General features: G+C 39.4%; 1 protein-coding gene across 1 annotated transcript in view; it reads right to left on the reverse strand.

The window, feature by feature from the left end:
• Capza1 (capping actin protein of muscle Z-line subunit alpha 1) overlaps window positions 1–16,896 on the reverse strand; it is a 48,138-nt gene that overhangs the window by 20,446 nt on the left and 10,796 nt on the right. The window contains exons 2-3 of the mRNA XM_034499573.2: window positions 2,436–2,499; window positions 348–399 (exon numbers count right to left, since the gene is read on the reverse strand). Of these exons, the coding sequence (XP_034355464.1) occupies window positions 348–399; window positions 2,436–2,499 (116 nt within the window). The remainder of the gene's footprint in view (window positions 1–347; window positions 400–2,435; window positions 2,500–16,896) is intronic.

Genomic DNA, 16,896 nt, shown 5'->3' on the forward strand with positions numbered 1-16,896 from the left:
ATTAGGTACAAAATCTCTGTCACATGTTTGTGACATCATGATGATCTATCTTATCTGGGGTCAGAATCAATATGACCATGGACTATGGACTAAACACTGCTGACCATGGAGTAATAAACACACACACACACACACACACACACACACACACTTTTATTACCTCAAACACATGGTCATAGCTATAACAAAAACCACAGAGACTAACTGCTTTATTTCCTGTCACCTGCTTCTCCACTGTTAGAGCAGCACTGTTGGTTTGCAGTGCTGAACAATACTGAGTACGTTGCACAGGCTACTTGAGCTGTTGCTGAGCTATACCCCCACCTGTGGATTTAAGAGGTACTTACTGTGCTGCCCCTTCCCTGAGAAGATTGTCATTATTAAGCAGTAGCCGGACATCTAAGGAGGAAAGCATTGGAATATTGAGTACAGAACAAACTCAAGAAACTTTAGCCCATTTCTAGAATGCATTTTTAAAATTTGTGGTTTGCAAGACGAATCTTCAGTTATATTCTATGTGTGGAAACTCTAAACATGGTACTGAGGAATGGCCACTAATGTTCATAGTTCCTACAGAATTGTCTGCTATAATAACCCAACAAAAATTCTCAAGGAATTATTTATCTCTTTCCTGATCCCCTTTCACTCCTTCTTGACAGGCTCTCAAACTCAGGTTGGACTGAAACTCCCTTCATGTAGCATCTACAAATGACCTTGCTCACCATGCCCAGTTTATGCCATGATAGGGACTAAATCTAGGGGTTCGTGCATGCTAAGTAGACCCTCTACCAACTGAGCTACATTAGGGCATTTTTCTTAATTTATTTGAGACAAGAGTCTCTGAGCTGGCTTTAAAGTTCCTTTGTAGCTAAGGCTAGGACAACTTTTTGTCCCCCCCCCCCCCTTCTCTCTTTCTTGGCTGCCCTGGAACTCACTGTCTAGCCAAGGCTATGATCAAAGGCACAGAGATCCACCTGCTTGTGCTGGTATTAAAGTCATGTGCCACCATGCTGAGCAGGACTCTGAGCTTTTGATCCTCCTGCTTCCACCTTCCAAATGCTGGGATTATAGGTGTATACCACCATACCTGGCACAGAAAAACCATCTGAAAACCAAGATATCTAGCTAGCGCGCCCTCTCTCTCCCCCCACTCTCTCTCTCTTTTTCTCTCTCTTTAGTTTTGAGACCAGGTCTTACTATGTAGTCTAGGTTTCCCTCAATTTGCAATCCTCCTGTATCAGCACCCCAAGTGCTGGGATTACGGGCATATATCACATTTACTTAATATTGAGGGGATGATAAAGGTCAGTCTGTAAATTTATTTAATATTTTTTTCTGATTTTTGTTTTTTAAACAAAGGTTCATTCTATACACATTCTATACAGGCTGGCCTGAATGAGAATAACTCTCCTGCTTCAGCCTCCTGGGTGTACTGAGATTACAGGCATGGGCCACCATTTCTTGGTGAATTTGAATTTGTTTGTTTTGTTTTCTGAGATAGGGTTTCTCTATGTAGCCCTGGCTGTCCTGAACTCTGTAGACCAGGCTGGCCTCAAGCCCACAGATCTGCCTGCCTCTACCTCCCAAGCTCTAGTACTGAAGGTGTGTGCCATCTGAAGTTAATAAAGTTCAGATGCAATCTCAAATTCAGCCACACACATCCTGGGAAACATCCTGTGTACAGGACTTGAGGAAAGGCAGTAGAAATGGAAACTTTTACCTTTCATAATAAAACTAAATGGCACAAGAAGAATAAAAAAGTAATAAATTTGAAAAGTCAATTTATTGTCATTCCTTTAAAATATGAAGCTACGTTAAATCTCTATTCATTTATTTTTAGTTTTGAGACAGCCGTAAGTTCAGGTTGTACTGGAGCTAGCAGCAATCTTCTTTCTTCTAGCCTCAGGGCTGCTCCAGGGCTGGAACTATAGATGTGAGCCGTATGACAGCTATCTGAAATTTTTCCTTATCTGAGAGCGATATCCTAATTGATTAGGTTAGGCAAAGCTAAGTATTTGACTTAAACCTAGAACTGAATCTTAACTTACATTCAGCAGCTGAGTTGCCTTAAATTATTTCAATGTCTCTGAATGTTGATTTCTTTAGCAAAGGTTATAACAGAGTAAGCACTCACTAAGTAAGTGTGTTGGTGCATGTCCATGTTCTAGCACCCAAGTCACTCAAGTCTAGCCTGAGCCACAAAATTTAAAGAGAAAAAGGGCTAGCGAGCTAACTCGGAGCTTGCTGCTAGGCTTGGGGACCTGAGTTCAGTTCTCAGGACACATGTGGTAGAAGAAAGAACTGATTCTCACAAATTGCCCCCCTCCCCCAAATAAATAAATGAAATAAAAATTTAACAAGAAAAAAGGGAGAAAGCTAAATAGTGACAGTGATTAAGGAGTACTCACAACAGCTCAATATTAATCTTAACTTACCATTGAATACTTCATTAAACTCCCCTGGGGGTGCATGGGTGATGAATTTAGCGGCTATGCGTACCTAAAGAAAAATAAAATTTATAGTAAATGTATTGTGAAGGGAAACATACAGCTGTTTATAGCCAGGCATCATCTAATCCTAGCACTTAAAAGACACAAGTAGATCTTGAGTTTAAGGTCAGCCTGGGCAGATAACAGGACTATCTACCTCCCACCCCACAAAAAGAAGGCCAACAAGACAAATAATTTTTTAAAAGATTTTTGAAAATTTATTTTATGCATATGTGTACACTGTCATTGTCTTCAGACACACCAGAAGAGGACATCAGATCCCATTACAGATGGTTGTGAGCCACCATGTGGTTGCTGGGAATCAAGCTCAGGACCTCTGGAAGAGCTGTCAGTGCTCTCAACCCCTGAGCCATTTCCCCAGCCCCAAGACAAATAATTTTAAAAAATAACATGTAAATGCAAATAACAAACCATTAAAATGATGTTTATCTTAATTTTTTCCCTTAAACATAAAATAAAATTTTATGCTGCTCAGGAGTTTGATTGCAATCCACAGGTCAAGGACGGGGAGAAGGGGGTGGGGTGTGTGTGTGTGTGTGCGCATCCCAAACACCTGGACATCTAGGTGTCGTTGAGTCACAAGGAGTTGGGAGCGAAGTCAGGTGTGTGGGCTGGGGATGGTGTCTAGCCTGGGGCCGGGGGAAAGGGAAGCTCCAGTTTAGGTCAGCGGTGATTGTCCTTAGCTTGGCTGTGGTTGTGGCTGGAAGCCCTATGCTCCCCATGGTGATTGACTGTTCAATCATGGAAAATGGATGCATACTGTACAGTACCAACTTCTCAGGGTGGACCTAAAATTAAATATCTGTTGCAGGGAGGAATATCTGGGGAAGGGAAGCTTATTGGATAAACCCTCAGGGCCTATAGGTACTTCATTAGCATGGAGAACTCTGTTCTGGGTCTAGGTGACCACAGTCATGTTTCCTTATGTCGGGAGTGTGGCACGTGTTGCAGGCCAGGAATCTGGCACAGAGTGGGGTGTAGCCGAGTCTCCCAGTCTCTGGTTCTCATAACTGCTCTACTTTACCAAGCTTCCTGGCATGGTTTACAGTCCCATAGGAGGCTAAGGAGGCCAGAAGAGGGCAACAGAGCTCACAGGTGGGTCTCTTGAGTTTGAGGCCAGCCTGGTCTAAAGAGTGAGTTTCAGGACAGCCAGGACTACACTGTGAAACCCAGTCTTAGAACCACTCCACTCGGCAAAAAAACAGCAAAGTCATATGATCCTCCCAAATTTTACTGGGAAAAAAAAAAGACAAAACTCAACACTCAGTTTCTTAGAAACCACCAAATTAGTAGGTTTGGAAGTATCAGAGTAAGATTTTAGAATTCTAAAGCAAACCACATAATGAAGAAAATCAAGCATTGTCACCAATTTTAAAGGCAGTACAAAGCTGACTTCTGCCACCTGTACTACTCAACTGTGCACAGAGGTACAGAGCACTATGGAGACACATGACCATGTTTTTGTGCTCTACTCACAGTCATTCTCCAAGTGTTAGGATCTACCCTGCATCTCATTTTTTCCTTATATAGTTAACCATTCATTTCATGTTTCCCGCAGCTCCATTTTTTAGTTTGCTAAAATGTTCTTCAGCTGTGACCAGTTTGCTATTCTGATAATTATTTTGACTATTCTAAGTTTTCACTTTCCTGACTTTTAGTGATTTCCTTTTACATATATACAATTGTCTCTATGAAGACAGACACCAGCCATTCCTGTTTGGTGCTCCTTCCAGCATTCCTGTCCATTTTATCTATAGCCTGTCTCTAGTTCTTTCAAGGGCAAGTTTATGTAGGCTTGCTGCTTCTGATCAGGTTATAAACACCCCCCTCAAGACAGGTTTCTCTACACGGCCTGGCTGTCCTGACTTCACTATGTAGATCAAGCTGGTCTCAAACTCACAGAGATCCACCTGCCTCTGCATCCCAGTGGTGGTATGTGCCACCATGTCCTACATGAATACTTTATCTTTTGTGTAAGCCTAAGGGTAGCAGGCTACCTGTAGTGTTGCAGGCCTCTTTTGTGGAGGTGTGGTAGGGTGAAGGAGAAGGGGTTGAGACAGGACTTCATATAGTAGTGCAGTCTGGCCTCAAACTCAGTATGTAGTTCAGACTGGCTTGAACTCCTGCCTCAGCCACATAAGTTCTAGAATTACAGTTATAAGACTGTAATTCTATGTAACACTATTCTTAGTGTTCATTCACATTGCTATATTCTGAGAATAAATTTTGATTTAACCTATAGCTCAGTCTAAATGGAGGAAAGCTAGATAGTAAACCTTTAATTAATATGCTCTAAGAGTGTTCTGGGTCCTTCCTTCCTTCCTTATTCCTGGAATTCCTCTGGCTGTGCTTCTATTTGCCATTTGACAATATCTACAGTCAGATCCCTGACAGTTACAGAATGATGGAGATAATGATAATGATAATGGGTAGGCCTTGCTGGCTAGTTTCTATCAACCTGACCTGGGCTAGAGTCATCACCTAGGAAAGAACACCAACCGAGAAAATGTCTCCAGAAGACCCTGAACTGCAGCAAAGCTTGTCGGCCTTTTTTTTTTTTTTTTTTTTTTTTCCCCTAATAATTGATGAGGGAGGGCCCAGCCCATGATAGGTGGTAGCATCCCTGGGCTACCTGGTTCTATAAAAAATCAGGAGGAGCAAACCAGTGAACAACACTCTTCTATGGCCTCTGCACCAGGTCTTGTCTCCAGGTCTCTGCCCTGACTTCTCTTCAGTGATTAACTGTGATGTGAAAGTATAAGCAAAATAAACTTTTTCCTTCTCAACTTGCTTTTGGTTATGGTGTTTCATTTTGTCACAGCAACACCTAACTTCAAAGGAATTTCTCAGGATAGGTCTAGCACACTATGGAAGAAAACCAAAAGACTCCCCTCACCCCCCATATTTAATGTTCCATTCATGTTAAAGTCACAGAGATAAAAAAAAGACAATCGTTTAACAGGTAAGACAGCTCCTATTTCCAGATTAGCACACTTCATACAATTTTAAGTTCTTTATGGTCACATCAAAGCTAAACCATTTTGTGTGTATGTATGTACAGGTACATACTTGTCATGGAAGGTATGTGGAGGGAGGTCAGAAGAAAACCCTCCAAAGTTGGTTCTTTCCTGCCTCTTTGTGGGATCCAGGAAAGAACTCAAGTTGTCAGGCCTGTACACAACTATCTCTATCCAATGGGTCATCTCTCAGGCCTTCAAGCCATTCTTACACAAAAACCAACCAACCAATCAACCAACCAACCAACCAACCAAAAAACCCAAAAAAGTCTCACAAGCCTTTTGAACCTAAGCTGGAAGCTGAGGGCACTACTATACTACTCAAACTTGATGGGAGCCAGAAAAATGGCTCAGTGGGTAGAGGCATTTGATGCCAAGCCTAATGACCTGAATTCAATCCCCAGAATTCAGAATGTACATGGTGGAACCTGAGAATCACTACCTCAAATGTCTGCTATTCTCTGTGTGTGCAAGTACTCATATAAATCCACTCTAAACAAATAAACAAAATGTTTTAAAAATTAAATTACCATCGGGAGAACTTGAAAAAAAAAAAAAAGACAAAACAAACAAGCCAATAGTCTAAATGTAGCTTTGATGTAGTGGCACTCAATCCTATAATCCTAGCATGTGGAAGGAAGAGACAGGAGGATCACCTCAAGTTCAGACAGTCTGGGTGACATAGACACATCTAAGCCAGCCAGAGTTACTGTATAAAAGAACCTAAAAGACTAAATGTTGAAATATGATTTTCTAATGTGTATCTTCCTTAGCATATAAAGCAACAATTGATGAACACAAAATATTAGATTCTCATTGACTGCTGGTATAAATAAATCAAGAAATTAGTACATCTTTTTGAACAATAAAATCTGTTTTCTTTTTTGTTTTTTCTAAGCAGTACCGATTCTCCTGGATTACACTATGTAGATCAGGCTGGTTTCAGAATCACAGAGATTTGCCTGCTTCTGCCTCCTGAGTGCTGAGATTAAAGGTGTGTGCCACTAAGCCCAGCATGGACCCATTTTCATTGTTTATTTGTGGCAAATGAGCCTAGCTGTTATATCACCTTCTGCCAGTATGTTTCTCATGACACTACAGAAATGTGAACCTCTTCTCAGTTAGGCAAAGTGCTTATGTTCCAAACATAAGTATATGCTGATTAACAAACCACCTAAAATACATCTTTCAGCTAGTGGAGAGGTAGCTCAGACCTTTAATCCCAGTACTCAGGAGGCGGAGACAGTTGGATCTCTTTGAGTTAGAAGCCAGCCTAACCTCTCAGCCTAGAGGAAGAAAAATGTCAGTAAACTGACTTACAGTGGAGAAATCGACACTGCTATCAAGTATTTGACACTCACACAACCATGCAGTAAGTATGTGTTAAGTGCACAACTGAGCATAAAGGAAGGTACCATTAGTTCTACCTATGTACACAGGAAGGGGGTTGGTCTTCAAAGGCAGGTATTGGCATTAGAGCTGGATTTAGAGACTCAGTAGATGAGAGAGACAAGTGTGGGCATTTTGGGCGGAGGAAACAATATGTACAAAGCAACATGTCAGAACAAACTGAAGATATTAAAGAGCTGCAAAATGTCAACTTGCAACTCTTCATAGTAATTCCTTTTGGGAAGAGGGTTATAAAAACCACCAATACTAATCATTTATGCTAAAATGTAACTTATTTATATTAACAAAAATACATTTATTGTTTTTCTTTTAAAATTCATCATTTTTTTTTACAAATTTCTTAGATTTAACATCTAATGCAATAAAGTCACATAAAGAAAACTCAAAATTAATTAATTAGGAATGTACTGTATTAAATAAATGACAGTGAATAAAAGACAAGTGACATTAAAATTAAAAAGAGCCAAGCTGCCACATGTGGTGGCTTGTAACTCTAATACCAGCACATAGGAGGCCAAGGCAGGAGGATTGCTGTTTGAGGACAGCCTAGACTTCAGAGTGAGGCTTTGTCTCAAAAACAAAATAAAGAAGGCTCACAGGTTAAGCGCACTTAAGATTCATGTAGAGGACCCAGGTTTGGTTCCCAGAACCCACGTGGCAGCTCAGAGACAACTGTAACTCCAGTTTCAGGGGGTTCAGAGCTCCTGTTTTGGTCTCTGTGGGTATTGCATGCATGGGGTGTACTTATATGAGACAAAAACACTCATACAAATAAAACAAACCTAAAATAAAAAAGATCAAGGAAAGCAACAGACTGAAGTGGGGCATTGTCAACTTGCTGACTGCAGCAAGGAAGGTAGTAAAATGGTCACTTCTCCACCAAGAGCTGGCCGCCTGTATTCATTTACGTATGCTGAACTGTTTATGATGAAAAGCTGCTAAGTTAGATTACACTGAAAGAGAAAAGCTAACCACAAGCTCCCTTCTATTCTCTAAAGAAAAGAGCTCACATGTGTAACAACAACGAGAAGAACATCAAGTAGCAGTATTGAATTCCAGTTCAAGTGATAGAAGAAAAGCAACCTCTGAGCATCTGAGACCATCAAGAATATTGACAGCCTTTGAAGTATTAAATTGATTTTCACTCTTTGAACACAATGCCATAAAACTAGCTCAAACTCAAAGTGGTAAGAATTTATATATCCAGTCTAAATTAAATACTAAAATCTGATTAATGACCTATCAGGCTCCTCTTCCTCAACTCTTATTTTCTATTACTTAGCTTTTGAACCTGTCTCAGAACTACTTGCAGTACCCCCACCCCCCCAACAAAAGCTACTAGAACAGTGGTTCTCAGTATGTGGGTTGTGATCCATGGGGTGTCAAATAACCTTTTCACAGGGGTCACCTAAGACCCAGCTATTTGCATTATGATTCTTAACAGTAGCAAAATTAGTTATGAAGTAGCAGTGGAAATAATTTTACGGTGGTGGGGGGGGGTACCCCACAACATGAGGAACTGTATTAAAGGTCACAGCATCAGGAAGATTGAGAGCCACTGGACTAAAGGGTGCATAGTCACTAAGTTCTATTTTAGCTCAATGGTGAGTACATGTATAGCATGCAGAAATCCCCAGCACTGCCATAAAAAGTTCTCTTTTAATGCTATTTAATACAGTATGTTCTACTTTACATAAACTATAGCTGTTATAACCTCTCCACCCATTCATTTCTAGCCCATTTACCTGCGTTTCTCTTCAAGGAACTTGTCATCACTAAACATAACTGTTTATTGTCCAGTTCCTCCAGAAGAACAGACATAGCATAGAGCAGGGCCAGCAAACAGCTACTGCAGGAGGCAGTGCTTCAGGGTTGGTTATGTATGTTTTCTGACCCACAAAATGAACAAACATGACTGTGATCAAAAGCCTTCTTTGTATGCTAAAATTTGTATTTCATGAAATTTTTACTTCAAGAGATATTACTCTTTGGTTTTGTTTCAGGCTTTGTAAAAGCAAATAACAGGCTGGACTCACCTCATGGGGGTCATAGGATACAAACTTCTGGCACAGAAGTGTAAGAACTTGTCATGTTTGCTCACTGCTATACACCTAAAACTAAGACTTGGCAAATACCTTCTACTAAAGCAAACAAGTGAATACTATTCTCCTGTTCACACAACCTTCCTTAAAGCTTCTTTTTTGTACTTTATTAAAATAAGCAGGAAAGAGACCATGATTTGAGACTGCGCCTAGGCTACAAGGTAGAGCTGAAACTAGAATCTAGGCATTAACTATAGTGTATATCAAAAGAGAGCAAAATTTCAGAGTATTTAGTGTGTCATAGATTTGGCTTTGCCCTTTTAGTTCTCTATGTTGTATGTGTGAAAGAGAGAGGGAGAGAGAATGATGCTTGGCTAAAATTTGTGTTGGGGCGTGATTTTGTTTTGTTCAGGCAGGTTTTGCTCTGTAGCACAGGATGGCTGAACTTGTGGCAATCTTCTGGCCTTAGTATCTAGTCTGGGATAATAGGTGATATGACATATCACGTCTAGCTCCACATTATTATTATTATTTTTGGTAAGAATTGACTCAACCTTTGCTCTTGAAGAAAAAATATGATAAACACTAAATTTAAAAGTCAATTTTTTTTTGTTTGTTTTTTTTCTGTTTTTCGAGACAGGGTTTCTCTGTATAGCCCTGGCTGTCCTGGAACTCACTCTGTAGACCAGGCTGGCCTCAAACTCAGAAATCCACCTGCCTCTGCCTCCCAAGTGCTGGGATTAAAGGCGTGTGCCACCATAGCCTGGCAAAAGTCAAAATATTATCATCTTGTTTTAAAACTTGGGTGGTGCCCCTAATGGGATAGGAACTCCACAGAAGAGCAATAGACTCAACTAACCTGGACCTTTGGGACTCTCAGAGACTGAACTACCAACCAAAGAAGATATGTGTGCTGGACCTAGGCCTCCACACACATATATGCAGCAAATGTGCAGCTTCTTCATGCGGGTCCTGAACAACTGGAACACGGACTATCCCAAAAGCTGTAACCTGTAATATGGGATATGTTCTTATAGCTAGCCTGCCTTGTCTGGCCTCAGTTGGAGAGGAAGCACCTCATTCACAGAGACTCGAAGTGCCAAGGTTGGGGGATATCCAGAAGGTCCTCACCGCTCAGGGGAGAAGGAGCGGGGGAATGGAGGAAAGGATTGTGGGAGGGCATGACCAGGAGGGGAGCAGTGAGCAGAATGTAACGTAAGTAAAAAGTAAACAACAACAACAACAACAACCGTGGGGTGGTGAGGTGGCTCAGTGATAAGGATTGTTACTGCTCAGCCTAATGATCCAAGTTCAACCCCCTGAACACACATGGTGGGAGAATTGATTCCCACAAGTTGTTTTTTTTTTTATTAAACTTCATCTTCATTTTGACCTACTTTAAAAAGTATGATCACTTCCTATTGAGTACTGGCTTCCCATTTGTTTATTTTTATGTGTATGTGTGTGTACCATATGCATGCAGGAGCCCACAGAGGCCAGAAGAGGACAATGGAGAGCCAGGAACTGGAGTTACACGAGGTTGTACAAAGCCTGATAAGGGCTCTGGGAACCAAACTGGGGTTCTCTGCATTGAGTATGAAGTCACTTATCCATTCCCATTCTTTGACCCATTTAAAAACTTTGAATCCTAAAACATTGATCAACATTGCATCTGCAGAACCAGACTTTTAAGTGATATAAAATTCTAGATGGGTGAGAACTCTGTTACTAGGTAATATGCACATCCCATTTACCAGCAAAGGCTGCCAGTCTATAATGCCCAAATTTCTGCTTCCTAATCTGCTTGTTTATCAAATCCTTATCTCACTTATGAGTTTCCTTTTTTGACCTTGACTTACGTTGCCCTTGAATTCTGGGCCCTTCTGTTCTAAGAGTATTTCCTAGTACAAGAATAATCCCTTGTGCTCCTACCACACTTTGCTTGAACATTTATCACAGTACCTAACATGTAACTGATACTGACTATACCCTCCTGTGCCAGAAGACCAAGTTTTGCTTTGGCAAACTTGAAATTTGTTTCCCTTTTCCATAATATAGTCTAACAAATTAAATAGAATTCAGCAGGTAGTAAATAAATGTTCTATAAAATCTCTTGAATAAAGTGATAGATACTTGTCTTATTTTAAAATACTATGTTGAGGCACCATAACAAAACAGAAAGATAGTCTTTGGAGTTGGATAGACTTGGTTTTTAATTTCAGTCTCACTTTTTAAAACCCCCCTTTCTCTGTCTGTTTGTCTGTCTGTCTGTCTTCCCCTCTCCTTCCCTAATTTTGTTTCTTGAGATAAGAGGCTCATGAAGCTTAGGTGGCCGAGACTTATGTTTTTACCAAGTGCAGGGATTACAGGTGTGCACCATTTTGCCTGGCTGTAATTTTAATCTATTAAAATTTCTTTGAATTGTATCTTCTTCCTAAAGGAGGCCAGATCTATTCCTTAGAATTGTTTTGGAGCTGGGATGTAGCTCAGTGGTAGAGTGCTTGTTTAGCTACCATGTACCTTGGGTTCAAATCCTCGGTATTATTCTAATAGAATTGTTTTGAAGATTGAATTCCAAGACAATCAGAATATTTAAATAGCAGAAGCTCAATAAATGCCAGTTATTACCATAACTGGTTACAATAAAGTAACTGATAATTTAAATTATTAAGCTGAATAAATCGTTCAAATTACCAAGAAATTACTTCCTCTGATCTTAAATTCCAAATACTCCTGACTCTACCTGGGGCTTAATTCCTTTTTCAGAAAACCTTTGCACAATAGTATCAGATTTACTGTTTAATTCTACATCACAGCATCATTTAGATATCCAGTAATTAGCAGAAACAACACATTTATTAACCAAAACATTCTTCTAAATGTCTTGCTTCAATTTTCCTTTAATGTAGTAACATATTCTCAGTTTTTTCTTTGAAATATTTTTGAATAGCATATCTACTTCAGAAAAACAGTAGTCAAAAACAGTGCCTTGATATTTTACTTGGTTTTATTCTACTCCTTTCCCAGAAATATCAGGAACAAATAGTTGGTTTTCATTTCTTGAAAGGAATAACTTTACTCCTATCCTGGTAGGAAGTTCTGTTTGCATAGAATTCAGTGCTGTTCCCTAAGGAAGATTTTCACATTTGAAGACTTTAGGATGTGATATACACATAGACAGCTCACACAAGATGGCCTTGAATTCAGCAACAGCTTACTGGTGCCTGAGTACTAGGATTACAGACAGATATGAGTCACTTTGTACAGCGTTGCTCTCTTATTTTGTTTGTTGTTTTGAGATAAAGTCTTACCATATAGCTGGTCCAGAACTCACTCAATATGCCACCAGACCATCTTCAAGTAAAGATCTACCTGTCTCTGCCCCCTCAGTGCCAGGATTAAATACCTAGACTTTGTTGCTGCTGCTGCTGTTCTCTCTCCTTCCTTCTTGCCTTCCTTCCTCCCCCTCTTCCTCTGGTCTATCTATTCATCCATCACTCTACACAAGGCCTCAGGATGTTCCCAAGGCTAGCCTTAAAATCACTTTGTGGCTTTGACCTTGAGGTGACCTTGCTTCAGCCTCCTAAATTCTGAGATTATAGTCATGGGCATATTTTAAAAACAAAAGATACTTGCCTCAATGGTTTGAATTTTAAATTTTTAAAAAATGTTTTGTTTAAGTATGAGAGAGAGAGTGTGTGAGTGTGTGTGTGTGTGTGTGTGTGCATGCACACTAGGCACTCCTGTGGAGGTCAGAGGATCTTAGGAGTTGGGTTCTCTTCTGCCACCTCCCAAGGTTGAGAGGACCTGGAAAAGATCTAGGTCAAGATGAAAAGAGGACAGAGAAATTTGATAAGAAGGTTCTGCAGCTTAATGTGTGTTGTGTATTTTACTTTAGCAAATTTTCAACATTAAGGGCATACACACAGAGCTGGAATTGGTAATTTAAAATATATATATATATATATATATATATATATATATATATATATATATGTGCTATTTTAAAACAAAATAATTTGTTTACCTTCCCTACTTATTTATCTCTTAACAGCTTGGAATTTACATCTAAAAAACTTATTGTCCTAGACAGTTTATTGATTTACCAGATGCTTCAAAATCAGATGCAAAAACAACAAACAAAAAAACCTGCCAGGCAGGCCTGACAACTTGAGCTCAGCAAGAACCAGCCCACCTTTGCTATCTAACAAGTGCTGCCTTCCACTGCCTTGTTGCATGCAAGTTTGGCCTGCCGTCAGCAAAAATTGCCTGGCCTTTGATGTCTCCTCCTAATTATTTTCCATTTACTGATACCCAAATCTCTGCCCACTGGCTATAAATCTCAGCTGTCCTTACTGTATTAGGAGTAGAAAATAGCCGGGCGGTGGTGGCACATGCCTTTAATCCCAGCACTTGGGAGGCAGAGGCAGGTGGATTTCTGAGTTCGAGGCCAGACTGGTCTACAGAGTGAGCTCCAGGACAGCCAGGGCTACACAGAGAAACCCTGTCTCGAAAAACCAAAAAAAAAAAAAAAAAAAAAAAAAAAAAAAAAAAAAAAGGAGTAGAGAATAATCTTTCCTTTGTGGCCAGAATCTTGTATAGTTTCTTACCATTTTAACATGTACCAAATAATTTTTTTCCTTAATAGGAGTCACCATTGTATGTTATACCAGTTCATACCATACTGTCTAAAAATGACATATTTAAGCATAAAGTTTACTATAAGAAAGGAAGAAAGAAAGAAAAAGAAAAGAAGAGAAAAGAAAAGAAAAAGCAGGGCTTAGTGGCACTTGCCTTAATTCTAGCACTTCAAGAGGCATAGGCTGGGGGATGTCTTTGAGTTTGAGACCAGCTTGGTCTACATAGTCAGCTCCAGGGCAGCCAGGACTTGTCTCAAACAAAACATAACAGCTGTCTATTTTAGAGCTATCGTTCCCACTTTTATTTATGTCTCTAAGCAATGAGTTAGAAGATCATCTTCATCCTGGGCTTTAAAACATCTAGAATTTTGATAAGATGTCTAAGCATGTTATCTTAACTGTTCATTTAAAGTGAATGTTATGCATTTTTTTAAGTAAACAAAATTTAGAATGTTAGGTCAACCTCAGTGGAGAGTAAGAAAAGTCATGTCTTACCATAAATGCAACAATTACGTAGAGAGGAATGGAAAGGACCTTAGTGGTTTAACTAGTAGATCTACCTGGATATTTAAAGAACTGAAGCAGAACAGAAAGACAGTAAAATTGTTGGGATATGTTAGTAAAACCCTCATACACATAAAACAAAAATAAATAAATTTTATAAAACATTTTAAAATTAAGAATGCTAAAGAGAGAGGAAAGAGAAAAGGTCTGACCTAGGCATAATTTTTTGAGAAACATAACTAGGTTAATTAGAGCAAATCACAGCAACACCCTGAGATTACAGTGTCCCAGAGATAGAGTTGAAGCTCAGATGGGTAGGGTTAGCAATAAGAGCTTGTGCTGGATGGTCACAGGCAGCATTTGCTTTTAGGATCTGGTGCATATGTTTATGACATTCTAAAGTAAATATATACCCTCCTCTCCTTAAACCAATTTTACTTTTTCTTGGAAGTTACTGGAAATCAAATTGTTTCCCGTGACATCTTTCCCATTCAACTGCTTGGATTTAGTTTCTTTATTTGTGAGTATAATTCTTATGCACACTGATTGAGGACTGTTCTAACTATCCAATGAGGTAACATAAAATATACTTAGGCACAGTACATAAGTTTATCTCTTAAGCAAATGGCCAAGTATTATCATTCACTCAAAACAAGGAAGGCAAACAAAAACAATTCATTAGATCCCAGGCACTGATGTGGCACTAAAGATGAGGTTAAGCAAACAAACATGCAGGCTGGATGTGGTGTGCAAGCCTTTAATTTCAGAGCTCAGGAGGCAGATGGAGCTCTGAGTTCCAGGTCGAGGCCAGCTTCATTTACAGAGTGAATTCCAGGGTAGCCACAACTATACAAAGAAACCCCATCTTGTAAAAAAAAAAAAAAAAAAAAAAAAAAAAAAAAAAAAAAAAAGGAAATGAAATCACTAGGGGGGCTTAAATGCTTAAATGGCTAGATGCTTGGGTTTTACCTGCAGAGATTTTGATGTGTCAGCTCTCTTAATAAGCAGAAATATAAGATTTAGTTGGGGCTGGCTTTTACAAAACTTCCTCAGCACTCCGACATGTTGCCAAGGTTGACTGTCACTACCTTCAGCTAATATGAACTACAGATTATCATGGTAGATACAAATAATACAAGATAAACCACATTAAGTATCTCAGTTTTCCAGTCTTTAATATTTTATCAAGGCTAGCAAAGACAATTACATGAATATCCCTTAATAAGGGATATTTAAAAATAACTACTTAATATTTTAAAGATGCATTTTTTTCCCTAAATTTTGTGTAAATGTATGTGATTATGTGCTCATGAGTGTTTGTGTCTACACAGTCTAGAACTAGTGGATATCCTGTAGTTAGAATTATAGGCAGTTGTGAGCCACTGAATAGATGCTGGAAACCAAACTCAGGTTCTCTGCAATAGTAGGTGCGGTGATCTTAACTGCTGAGTCATCTCTCCAGCCCTAAAAATGTTTAAATTAGCTATAAATAAAAACTGCCAAATCAAAGTATAGAGAATAAAAGACATAGATCTTAAGAGGCAGGAAACAGACTCTTTAAAGCTAGACTACTCTGCAAAATGCTTCAGAATCTTTTGGGGAAAATTACAAGTGAAAGAATAGTGGAGGATGTGCTAGAACATGTGTACATGCCTACAGTCAGGAGAGAGGAGTCTGAGCCCGTGCAGGATACATAGTGATCTTGTCTTCAAAAAATTAAAAAGAGTATGATGACTGCAAAAGGAACTGCAATGTACAAAATTTTGAGAAAATAAGGGCCTCCTTGGAGCCCTGTAAAAGCTCCCTGCTAGAAATGTGATAACAAATTAATTCATCTAAGTGAGAAAAAAATGTCCATGTATTGCTATTACCCAAAACCTTTACCTGATCTTAGTGATGTACTTTATTCTATTCCTATTATGGAAGAAGATATCATTAAAATTTTTGGATCACATACATAAATTGCCTGGTTCTAACTTCAGATTCAAAAAGTTTAAACTACTGAGAGGCCAGATTTAATCGAGCTAGCTACTTGGGAGCCAGGCAGAAAGACCATAATTCAAAGTCCCCCTAATTCTTTGTTTTGCATTAAAGTAACATTTTAAATGCTCAATGATGTCTCAAAATAAAAAGTAAAAAATGAGAGCTGGAGAGATAGCTCAGAAGATAAGAGTATTTCCCAGGAGCTGGAGAGATAGCTCAGTGGTTTAGAGCTCTGACTGCTCTTCCAGAGGTCCTGAGTTCAATTCCCAGCAACCACATGGTGTTTCGCAACCGTCTGTAATGGGATATGATGCCCTCTTCTTGTGTGTCTGAAGACAGCTACAGTGTACTCATAAAATAAACAAATAATTCTTTGCCGGGCAGTGGTGGCGCACGCCTTTAATCCCAGCACTTGGGAGGCAGAGGCAGTCGGATTTCTGAGTTCGAGGCCAGCCTGGTCTACAAAGTGAGTTCCAGGACAGCCAGGGCTACACAGAGTCAAAAAAGAGTATTTCCCAGAACCCACATAGCTCCAGTTTCAGGAGATCCCTCTCCCCATTCTTACCCTTGTAGGTACTAGGCAAACATGTTGTGCAACTACATACATGCAGGTAAACCATACAAAATAAAAATAAAAATTTTAAAAAAGGTTGCATATTCAGGTCAGTGGTAGAGCACTTCCACACCATGGACATGGGCTTTGGATAAAGACCCAATACTACACAGATAGATGGATTATACATACATACATACATACATACATACATACATACAATATATAGTATAATAT

The sequence above is a fragment of the Arvicanthis niloticus genome, chromosome 4, assembly GCF_011762505.2.
Source record: "Arvicanthis niloticus isolate mArvNil1 chromosome 4, mArvNil1.pat.X, whole genome shotgun sequence".
Taxonomy (NCBI): Eukaryota; Metazoa; Chordata; class Mammalia; order Rodentia; family Muridae; genus Arvicanthis; species Arvicanthis niloticus.